The sequence below is a fragment of the Cryptotermes secundus genome, unplaced genomic scaffold (assembly GCF_002891405.2).
Source record: "Cryptotermes secundus unplaced genomic scaffold, Csec_1.0 scaffold779, whole genome shotgun sequence".
Taxonomy (NCBI): Eukaryota; Metazoa; Arthropoda; class Insecta; order Blattodea; family Kalotermitidae; genus Cryptotermes; species Cryptotermes secundus.
Genome location: NW_019737096.1, coordinates 1,443,475 through 1,455,898, shown reverse-complemented (window position 1 = coordinate 1,455,898; position 12,424 = coordinate 1,443,475). Strand labels below are relative to the sequence as shown.

At 40.9% G+C, this 12,424-nt stretch overlaps 1 protein-coding gene across 2 annotated transcripts in view; it reads left to right on the top strand.

Moving 5' to 3' along the window:
- The window catches only part of LOC111870183 (aldehyde dehydrogenase, mitochondrial), a 37,558-nt gene that overhangs the window by 5,095 nt on the left and 20,039 nt on the right, over positions 1-12,424 (top strand). For both annotated transcript variants that reach the window (XM_023862259.2, XM_023862260.2), the window contains exons 2-3: positions 7,507-7,611; positions 9,962-10,063. In XM_023862259.2, the coding sequence (XP_023718027.1) occupies positions 7,507-7,611; positions 9,962-10,063 (207 nt within the window). The remainder of the gene's footprint in view (positions 1-7,506; positions 7,612-9,961; positions 10,064-12,424) is intronic.

The window sequence follows — 12,424 nt, the reverse complement described above, 5'->3', positions numbered from 1 at the left end:
TCAGATCTCATCTATACGTAAAACGAGTTAGGCTTTGGCCTGCAGAGGAAGTCTGCATCAGATGGTTCACAGCATCGAAAGCGAATGCGCTAAGGAAAGATCTGAAGACGAACCGCTTGATTAAGGACGAAAAGTTTTTGAGATGCTCTTGAGAATCCATTCAGAGGCCTGCGTGATTTGCATGGCCTCCGTTACTGATAAATGCCGACCGGAGAGATAGAGTACCCTATAGCAGCGCCCTTGTTTCGTTATCAGGAGTTGTTTTTCCTTTTGGTTGAATATGACTGCAAAAATAATAGTCGTGATCAGATGAGACTGTGGAATTACGACCATGACTAGAATGTTTTTCTTGTTTGCTTTTCCCAATATCTCTCTAGACCTTATGCCTAATATACAGTATACTACTTGACAAAAAGTAAAGTTGTCCCTGCGTCCCCAAAATAACTTCTTCACCTCAGATTTTTAATTGGAATGTAATGAAATTTCTTGTATCTTCGTATGTACCACACGTACAGCGCACTTCCCTGTTAATCTCTGTTTTTCCGAAATTTTTCTTCTGGCTCTTTTTTTCAATTTCTGTGGGGCTGGCAACTCTTTCCTTGCAAATATATCACTCACTTTAGCAGTCTGATCTTATAGTTGCCTCCTGATAGGAAATTCAGCCCCATTAAAGAACGACTAAATTTTCTAATCAAGGTCTCGAATCCATGTCGGCTGCACTTCCCATATCTGAGCCATGTAGATCGAAAATATTGAAATTAGGAGCAACCCTCGCACTGATCTTTTCCAACACCACTCGAAGCTCCACCCCAAGGACGGTGATGTTGGTAAAATGCGTGTCTTCCTGACTGAAGAGGAATTAGTGCAATAAAAATATGACGCCAGCTTAAATGACGTCTTGACGCCAGATGGACTCGAAAGTAACAAAGGATACACTAGAAAGTGATCCGCAAGTCTCTTAAATGCGAGCGTTATAGAAGAAGGTTCCATAGCTGATTCGCTTTTGCGACAGATGGCATAGATTCAAACCGTCACTCTAAATCCAAAATCTCTATACTGGTAGGAAGAATTGTACATCAGTGTCATATTGCCAGAAACAGTCTGTAGATGAATCCGGAGCCGCGTCGACATTAGTGCCTAGGTCTCTTCTGTTGTAAAGCTGTTCTAAATCATTCACGCAAACGGAGACTCATTTGAACCAGAATCAGACCGTCATAGGCTCACGCCTCTGCTTTCGCAGGAGAACATAGGAAAATGCAAATATTCATGTTCTGAGACGGCAGCGATTTCTGTGTATAGGTGACCGAAGTCATTGCATTAGAATTCACGGTCACGCAGATCTGTAAGAATATCATACTCCGAAATTACTTACCATCTCCCTCCAACCCACATGTCTGACATACTGTTTATTTGGCGGCCTGCAAACATGAGAACATTTACATGCGACATTTGTCGGCCTGCTGAAGGCCAATCGTTTCAGTAGCATCTGAAACTTGAAAAGAATGCCAGACAGCATCGCACATTTATATTTTATTCCGTCTCCTGTTGGGAACGAGGGTACGTCATCGCCCGTTATTGACGTAGACCGTTATGTCATAATTAAAAAGTTTCTCGATTCTATATTCAGCATACTTCCGGTATTCTTAGGCCGGTTGAAATCCAGATATACCCTCACAAGGAGCTTCTTCCTTAAGGTTGCCTACGCAAGATATGATGGACCCTAATTTGGGGAGTAAGTTGAACTTGGATAATGACAGGCCGTTAATTTTTACTCTCTCATATGTGTAATATTTTTGATAAATCATTGTGATCATGAAGAAAGAATCGATTTCTAGATTTTAACGGATGCACACGTATGGAGCCCCCCATCCCAGTACGAAGTTCTTTTTGGAATGTCGTCTGCATGTGTGCATGTATGAAAGTGCGCCTGCGCAATCGCTTCAACATTTGGGCATGTTATTAATTTTCGGTATCTGAGAGTTTATCCGCCATAGATAGGTGAGCACTGAATGTGAATATTCTAGTACCAAAAATAGGGACCCTCGAAATTCGGCCCCAAAACAGAATGGAAATTTTTTCCAAAACGCAACGCATAGCAAAATATATATTGAGTTTCGTTCACTGTTACAAATACCACCCAGCCACGGTACGGGGAGGGAGGTGAAGATCGCCAAACCATAAAGCATATAATACCGAACCCAGGCCTTCTTCCTTGTACTCTCCCTTTTTTTTTTCAACCATCTTCTTTCGTTTTCCTCTTTCTGTGACGTAGTCACTCGGGATATTTTGACTCGAAGCATGTGTTACCAGCAGGGCCCTGTTTTTGATGACCTAGAATATTTTTAAAAATGACCTATAAAATGGTAGAAAAAATCCAGAAAAATTACCTAAAATATGACCCAAAAATGTAATATGCAGGGCCCGGATTTTGATGACCTGAAAATATTTAAAAAATGACCGAAAAATCCAGAAAAATGACCTAAAATATGACCCAAAAATGTAATATGCAGGGCTCGGATTTTGATGACCTAAAAATATTTAAAAAATGACCTATAAATTGACCGAAAAAAATGCAGAAAAATGACCTAAAGGAGAAAGGGAAAGAACACTTCGCTTCCATATTATTCACATTTCAGAAAACATATGAAGAAAAATACCCTAAAATGGCCAAAAAGACAAGAAATACCCTTAAAAGTCCAAAAATTTACCAAAAAATTAACTTAAACCTAAAAATGTCAAAAATGAAAAAAATTACGTATAAAATTTACATTTCTGTAACCAGCAGCTCATATCCGAGATGTATATATTTAAGAGCGTCGCATAGGATACAAGGAAAAAAATATGACATGTCATCAAAATACGGGCCACGAGGTTTAGTTTTTTTTAGTTGTCTTAAAAGGTACTGTGTGAATTGTTATGCTAGAATTTCAGGTATGCTATATCCGTAACAGTACTTCAAGATGTTGATTGAAATTTAGTTCCGTAGGGGCATGGTGGGGCACGCGGCAGCGTAGTTGGTTTAAGCACTATGCTACAAGCCGGGTTCAAGTCCCGATGAGGTCATTAGATTTCTTCAATTGACCTATTCCTTCCAGCCGCACTATGGCCCTGAGCCGGCGCGAAAGGCTGACAACCTTACCGCCATCTTTAAGCCGATTGTCTAGATAATGTGGGACCCTCAAAATCTCACAACCCTATGGGCCTCCACGGCCTGTTACAGGGATACTTTTACTTTTACTTACTTGAGGACCAGCATGGCGCCAGCGAAATGGGGTGGGGGAGGCAAACCAGGCATCCTTTCCCACCTTAATCCCCCGGATAAAAAGAAAAAGATCAGAATTTGAAGAAATGTTAATGCCATGAAAGTAAAAACTGGAGGATCCTGCACAAGTGCCGCCGTCTTTCTTTAGTATAGGGGCCCCTAAAACATCGTAAGACGGTAAAAACATGTTTCTAAGCTAAGTTATCCGGTTCTTCCCCCCCCCCCNAAATCTGCGAGACCATTTTCACAATGAAAGAAAAAGTAAGAGAACTGGCAGCGGCCTCCGTAGTCTAGAGGTAACGTTCCCACCTCATGACTCGTGGTACGCAGGTTCAAACCCGGCGGAGGTCGTAGAATTTTTAAGGGCGGAAGAATTCAGGGAACAAGTCCTCCGGGAGGGGCTTTAAGCCGTGTGTCCCGTGTCGTAGCTTTACGGCACGTAAAAGAACCTCATATCTCCAAAGGAGGTCACTGAGCCAAATTCAAGGACGTTTCCCGCCCAACAGTAGTCTCTAATGCCTCTGATAGATGGGGGAGGCATTATAGATACTGCCAAGCCACTAGAGAACTCGCTGGCTCGGTCGGGACTGATGGCACGCACCAATATCGGTAGGGTAAAGAGACTGGTAGAATATCATAGAGGGAAGCACAATAGATCAAACTGGTCGCGGTGCATGGGGAAACCCACCCTCTCCAATAACTAACTAACTAAGAGAACTGGCATTTTCAGTACGAGTACCATTTATGTTTGTTATCTTCATAAACCTTGTTCTGCGTCAGTTAACTAGCATGCTAGCAAGAGTCAAGGGGTTATCTGTAGACTGTAAAGGGCGTACAGGACAACCTCCGCCACGCCCGCTCAGTCGTTCCTCTCTGGTCAGAGAATATGGAGCCGATAAACGGCAGTCCTACTGATCTTCAGCCAGGACTTTTTAGGGTTGCCATTTCTCTTCTCAAGGTTTTCATCACGTTTCCTTTTTATTCGTTCCTTCTCTGGGCACTAATGCCTGTGCACCTAGCTTATCTTCCCACCTTCGGGCGTCCTGTATCTCTGTTCCACGACCAATTCTAGTATTCAAGAAACTTCGTACACAGTACGTGTAACTGCCCGCCTTACCATTAATACTACTCGACACATGCGATTCTTCCGTGTTGTCTTCGTCGTTTATGGCCTGATCTTTTCTATCCTACCAAATCTCATTCGCTTCTTTGAAGGCTGTTCTTGGCTTTCCCGTACACTATTCAATCTTCACTCAGCAGGAGGAGGACGAGGAGGCCTAGTTGCGAAATTGACTGCCAGGCGTCAGTGAGACAATGAGGCACGTACCCATGCTTCGGTAGGCTTTGCAGTAGCGTTGTTTGCCGAAAACGTTTCCATAGCTGATGGAGTGCATATTCGGTCAAAAATTACGTCCTGGCCGTTGCCAGTGGCTATACCGGCTGCACACTGATAGTTTATTATCATTATCCCTAGAAACAACAGAAACACAGAAGTGTTACCTTAAACATACGCGTACTGAAACTCTAGGCAAATAAAAGATATGCGTCTATTACTAATTTCGTTTGGTGCACTATGATACAAGCCAGAAGGTTGGGGTTCGATCCTCGAGAAGATCATTGGATTTTTCAATTGACCTAATCCTTCCAAACTGCACTATGCCCCTGGGGTCGACCCAGCCTGTAACAGAAATGAGTACCAGGAATCTTCCTGAGGGTGCAGGTCGGCTTAAGGCTGACAATCTCACCGCCATCTGCGTGCCTATTGCCTAGAAAAATTTCGGAACCTCGACGTCTCACAACCCTGTGGACCTCCATCGCCTGTTACAGGGNGCTGGCTTCCCACCGCTGAGGCCCGGGTTCGATCCCGGGTCTAGTCAAGTGGGATTTGTGGTGGACAAAGTGGCGCTGGGGCAGGTTTTCTCTGATTACTTCGGTTTCCCCTGCCAATCTTCATTCCACCAATTGCTCCACAATCACCCTCACCTATCATCTGGGGCTAGTACAATAGGCCAGAAGTGGCCGCAGTACAAGGGACTTAGTCCCACCCCACTAGCAATAAAAAAAGCCATTTGTACTGCAGCCACTTCTATCCTATTGTACCAGCCCCAGATGATAGGTGAGGGTGATTGTGGAGCAATTGGTGGAATGAAGATTGGCAGGGGAAACCGAAGTAATCAGAGAAAACCTGCCCCAGCGCCACTTTGTCCACCACAAATCCCACTTGACTAGACCCGGGATCGAACCCGGGCCTCAGCGGTGGGAAGCCAGCGACTAACCGCTTGAGCTATGGCGCGGCCTAACTCGGGCCTAACTATAAGATATTTCTGTCATTAATATATGAACCTGTTCTTGCAGTTTTCCTGCCGAATAATATAATGTAGTCACGAACAGTTTATTTTACAATCAAGATACGCTCTTGACCTCTTGTTTTTCTATATCTTTGACCTAACGACCAATTTCCATACCATATCTTTATCGTTGTCCGTGGTCTGTAACATAAAAATAAAATTGTTAATTAATGGCGAATATAACAGAATCTTCTAATGAACTACAGTAGATTTGTATAAACAAACTCGATGCACATATAAATAACTAAAATTGTCCCAACTTGCGTGTAAGAACGTGCAACGCCCTTTGCAGTGTGAAAATCGGTTTTTTATGTCTCTTTTGCCTGCAGTGTTTCGACATACACTGTTTACTGCACAAACAGATGCACGTAGGTAAGGTAAAGCTGTCCCTATGCTTAAATAAGCACTACCCCATGAAGATGTATGGGTGAGTGGATATGTAGAGCCATGTATTCTTGACCTTGGCACTAGATGGAGGTGAGTGGTAAGCTTCACGCCCCAGCCGCTTTACTCCCGGGGAAAACGTCCCCGGTACCCATTGGGTAGGAAGCTGGGTGGTCCCCAGAACTGTTCTGGACTGCATGGAGAAAAGATAAATCTTGCTCCTAGCGGGACTCGAACTCCAACCTCTCAGTCATTTAGTCTGTAACCAGTGGCTATACTGACTGCGCTATCCCAGTTCGCCGGATGCACTTAGGTACCAAGAAGAAACAATATTTATCTCGTATTTGCTTTATGTTAGTGTAATACAGTTTGCCTTATGTTGCACGGAAACTAGCATGGCTTACTGATTATAGTCATGTATTACAGGTGTTCAAATGAAGCAGGAAGGGGGGGGGGGTTAAGTTGTCCACCACAATCAGTCCGACTCCGGCACCCACCCAGTCTCCTCTCCAGTTGATATTTGGGCCTCTTGCTCAGTGATAGAGCAGATGAAGCATGATGCCAATTACTCCACTCAACTTTATACAGAAGTATTGTGGTTAAAAATGTGTGCTGCTCTACCTCTGTTCCCCTCATACATTCTCACTGCATGGTGCTTAATTAATCACGGGCAACATTACAGTTTACGTGTATTTGAGATAATTTCGTACATGCTAACAAGGCTCAAGTACATGATTACTGTGTTCAGAAGTTGTTTTCCTATTCATAACTGAACTGGTTATGGTTATAATGACAAGATTTTCACAGTTTCACTTGAATATTACTATGGTAACACATGGCCTTTCCTGTCCCATACAGACAAGGTTATCTCTCTAATCCTTTTCTTTCTCATGTGATGGCCCACAACCCTGCCTACTGGTACTATGTTGCACCATTAGATATGTTACAAACAGTTGTCTTATAGCTTAAACCCAGTTCCTTTTGCAGCATTTAGTTACTGCCAGAGAGTAAAATAAACTACAGTATAATGTTCAGAATGTTTCCTCTACAAGCAGGTATAAAAGCTTGATGCTAATAAGGCACATATATGAAACAATTTGTGCATGGGAAAAGTAAAAGCAATCTGGTTTTGTTGTAAACTCATAATGCTTAGCATGGAGCAAGCAATGTCTTCATTCTGAGATTGTCAATTTTATTTCAAGAATAAATGTTTACATTACAATGTACAGTTTCAGTTCCATCTGTGGTTATGTTTTGTCTTTAAATGTCTTAGGTTGTTGATACAAAGCTTTTTGTTTAACCCTTATTAGATGAGATTCTGGGTGCTGCTCTAGTTATTGTGTTTTTATGTAGATTACAGATCTGGTTTTAGTTGGTGCTGTTGTAAGTCAGCCTTATATAGTATGGTATAATCAAAGGCTCAACTCTGCAATGATTATCTCTGACCTTGTACCACATTTCTTCTCTTTTGTTGCTGCTGTTATTCAGTTTTTCATTTGCATTTATTTGCAGTTGTTCATCAATAATGAATTTGTGGACTCTGTCTCTGGAAAGACTTTCCCCACTGTGAATCCAGCAACAGGAAAGAAGATTGTAGACATTGCTGAAGGAGACAAGGTAAATGGTTCATCCCGTAATGTTCATTTAATACAACAGTGTTGAAGTAATATTCATTCTGTGGGATAAAAATGTGGATAAGTCTTACTGTTTGGAATACAAAAAAGTCGATGATGAAACAGGCAAGTTAAATGTGGAATAGTGCAAACTTTGGATCTTATGTGCAATACTTGGTTTGGCAGTCCAGTGCTGGAACTGCTGCTTGAAGAAGTAGAAACAGACTGAATGCATTACAGAGTGCAGTTTATATTGTTAGTATTGATGGGGCTTGGTTGGTCTTGAAGTAAGTACCTTTCTCAATGCTTTCCATTGTATTTGTATTTGTACATGTATTTGTTTATAACATATTAATTCCTTCTAATTATTTACACATTTAGAAACACACAGAAGTGTAATACTGTTCCAGGAACATATCACAAGAACAAAATATGTTACAGTGAGCTGAATCATTAATAATTACAGCATCAGTAATTCTTTAGTATCTACAGAGAATGTTTAGAAATAGCTGAATTTGCACTACAGTAAAGTATGTTTGCTACTAAATTAATATACTAAGTAAATAAGTATAGACACATTTCTATGTGTGTTTTGCATCCTGTTGTGTCTCTCACTGCTGTGTACTTCAGTCCATCTATTACAACACAACTATAAATAAATAACTGAAGCCACAAGTATTATTGATAAAATCAGTATTTATTTGCTAAGCATACATCACCATACATCATTGGACTTCGTATTACAATGGATCCTTTATTATTAGTTGCCATCTTATACAACCCATTCCACAAGATATGATATAGTAAATTATAAGATAAGATAACTCCATGGTTTTAGTCTGCAAGCGAACTATACCTACTGAGCGACCTCTGCTTGTCGGCGAAGTTAGTGCCAGCTTTAGTAATTGAAATACTTAGTGTGGGTAAATCTATGTTATATTATGAACTAAAATTAGAAGTTAAAACTGAACCTTTAATTAAATTTGTATAGACATCATGTAAGTTTGAGGTTTCATATTGATGATTGTTCAGACTAGGATCTTGCCTCTAGGGTGTGTCAGCATATCCCTCTGAAGTACTGGTATATCCTTGTGAAGTTACATGATATCACAGTCCAGAAGACCACACAGTCTGGACTGTACGAGTACACAGTAACTTGATGCATTTAGTTCATTGTTGGTATGTAGGTTACAGATGGGTCTTAGTTCTAGTTTTTAGAATACTGGATAATGGACAAAGTCCAAAAACCCAGTAATTCTGAAAGTTATTATTTTATATGTAATATAACAAATATGTATGTATGTATATATACATGTACATACATGAAATTATATATGAAATTTACAACCAAACACATAATTACACTGTATTAATCTCAACTTAGTAATATATTAGGCCACAATAACACAAGGGTCAAAGTTCTGAATCCCACCAAACGCTTGGAAATTTCAGTGTATTGTTAGCCTACTTTCCTTATTTTGAAAAAGTTAAAGGATGCTTATGTTATCACCTTGGTGTCTGTGTGTCTTTATATTCCCCCCCTCCACTCTTGAAAGCCAGAATAGTGCAGCCAAAATAGATGGCCCTTACAGTGTTATAAAAACATGTATATCTGACACATCTGAAAGCCAGTATAGTGCAGTCAAAGAAGAGCCATAGAGATGACCTTTGCTAGGTAGCTGCTCAGTTATCAGAGTTCCTCTGTTGTTAGCCTACTTTCACTGTGTGTTTGTGTGTCTGTATGTGTATCTCACACATTGTTGCTAAGCAACGGCCAGCTTGATAGGCAACATCTTGGTAAACACGTTCCTGCTGCAGTGGATACACATGAAACAATAGAAGAATTGTTGAATGCATAATTTTTCAATGTGGTCCATGTCATATCAGAGCAAAGTAGATGCTTAGTTCTTCCCAAAACGTCTTGTATATTAATGGCCATAATTCTTTTCATTGCCAAAATACCTCTGTTTGGGGACTGCTTACAATGGGCTCTTTATCCAAATTCAAATTTAAAGTTCCTAGACGTTGATTCCTAATAGGATTGACTGAATATAGGAAATCTCATGTGGGAGGAGAAGTAGGTGTTCTGAAAATATATGTGCTCCCAATTTCCACTAACATGTGTGATAGGTTGTCCTTCAATGGTAATGCCTGGTATTCAACAAATAAAGGTTCAGATGTGTTGATCTGTTGGAATAACATCATTCTCCATAGCACAGAGTTGTGGGCATTGTATGGTGAAGGAATCAGGAAAATTGTACTTCATACTTCATTTACATGCTCCCTTATCAGTTGCATATTAGCTAAATTAAGTTCTGCTGACCTGTACCTCAGCATTCGACAATGTGTTGCAGGCTGATGTAGACAAGGCTGTAGCAGCTGCCAAGGCTGCCTTTAAGATAGGTTCACCATGGAGGAAACTGGATGCTTCCGCACGAGGGGTACTCCTCAACAAGGTACAGATTGTGGCACTACAAAACAGTACATAAAGTGCTTGTGCTCTTGCTCCTGAACTTTCTTATAGAGTTTTACGTTAATATGATGTATTCAACAACAGATTTTGTATATATCATGGATGCATTTTGAAAGGAATTGTTAAATAATGAACTCTGATACTATTTCCCCCACCTCTGAGAATTATAAAAATATCAACTCAGAGTAGATCTTAGTAAAGATTTCAAGGCTGGATGGAAACAAGGTGTTCAGTAATACTTGCAGCAAGCCAGCTTGGGCTGATGTTGTAATTGTTTGTGGGGAAGGGCTGTTTCAGCTTCCAGAGTATTTTGCATACTTGGAAGGAGAAGAATGATAGTCTATTTAAGAGACCAGAGATCTTAACTCTTTCATGTGAATATAGATTTTCATTAATAAACTTCATTACAAATAACAAAGAACATTTTCAGACCAGTTTTTAATAATCTGCCATATGATCTCAAAAGACTTAAATAAAGTAAGTAAAGGTATCCCTGTATCAGGCTTTTGAGGATCATAGGATTGTGAGATGTTGAGGTTCCCACATTTTCTAGACAGTCGGCTCAAAGATGGCGTTAAGGTTGTCAGCTCTATGCGCCGGCCGCCCTCCACCCCCAAGAATATTCCTGGTACTCATTTCTGTTAGAGGCTGAGTCGACCCCAGGGCCATAGTGTGGCTAGAAGGATTAGGTCAATTGAAAAAATCCAAGGAACTTATCGGGATTTGATCCCGCTACCTTCCGGCTTGTAACATAGTGCCTCAACCAACTACGCTAACACATGCCCCCGATCTCAAAAGTCTTATGAATATACGATGGGGTACCCAAAAGAAACCGAACTAATTTTTTTGTGGGCAGAGCTTTTGTAGTACCGCGTTTTGCCGCTATGAGCGCATAGAGCTAACATTCCTGAGTCGATAAGCCGACTACCGTTGCTTCAGAAGGTAAGGACTAGTTTCGGCAGAGTTTATAGTGACAACTGTTTTGTGTGATCGTCGTTTTTGCAATGGCCCGAACACATGAAAATGTTGAAAAAATTCGTGAAATCATCAAGGAAGATCGACGACGGACCATTGAAGAAATTGTGGAGCTGTCGGGAGTGACTTGGAGCTCAGTTCAGCGAATTTTGACAGAAGATTTGGGAATGAAAAGGGTGGCTGCGAAATTCGTGCCACGACTGCTGACTGCTGAACAAAAACAAGGTCGCGTGGAAGCATGCTGTGCTTTGAAAGAAGAGTCCCGAAATGATCAAAACTTTTTTTCAGCGTTTTGCTGATGTTGCTGAGGTGAAGGAAAAAAACGATGGAGGCGCTGTCAAGCATCTCAAAAGACGAATTTAGACAATGTTTTGAAAAATGGAATAAAAGACTATACAAGTGTTTTAGTGTAAGTGGAGAGTACTTTGAAGGGGATTGAAGGTTTGTGCTTAAAATTTGAATAAATAAGTTTAAAAAAAATAAGTTCGGTTTCTTTTGGGTACCCCCTCGTAAAAGAACGATTTAAAATAGCACAAAAACAATACTTAAACACACATTCATTCTACTCTTTTAATGAACACTTATTATCTAAAAATGACTCATCCATTTGAAGGTTGTGTAAATAGCATCAGTTGACAGTAATATGAATGTATTGTCACGTTTTGTGTATGTCACGTGACAAATAACTGGAGGTGGGTCTCGGATTTAGCAATTCTTTATTGAACACTTACACGTGTTTACACACTTACGAGTATAATTATTATTCATTACTTCAAAGTTATAATTACTTCTTGTACCACTGATCTCGGTGAAGTCTTTTATTCTTCACTGTTACTCCGTCGGCTGCTATATTTCAACTAACTGTCTCAAAGTCAAAGTCACTTTGCGACTGACGGTTAGTCAGTCAGTATGTCTTGATGTCGAGCCCCATCTGGGGCTCATGACCAGATATTTATTACTGCTTGACCGTTACGGACTTGTTTTTTGGGCCACGCTCTCTGACGAGAGGATAGATCTGTCTTTTATATATGCTGCTGGCCCTTGCCTGCGCAGTCTTCCTCGGGTCTGAGTCCCTTGGGACTCTTGACCATATTTTGCTGTCTCAGTTTTGAGACTTCCCTTTTCGTCGCCTCCTACGACTCGTAGGGTCACGATGAAGGTATTCGATCCCCCAACTAACTGTCTCAAAGTCAAAGTCACATTGCAACTGACGATCAGTCAGTCTGTCTGTCTTGGTGTCGAGCCCCGACTGAGGCTCATGACCATATTTTTTTTTCTTTATATGAAAGTTACTGTCCTGTTCATTTGGGGCGCCCTCTCTGACGAGAGGTCAGGTCTGTCATTTGACAGTCCACTAACTAATTAACCG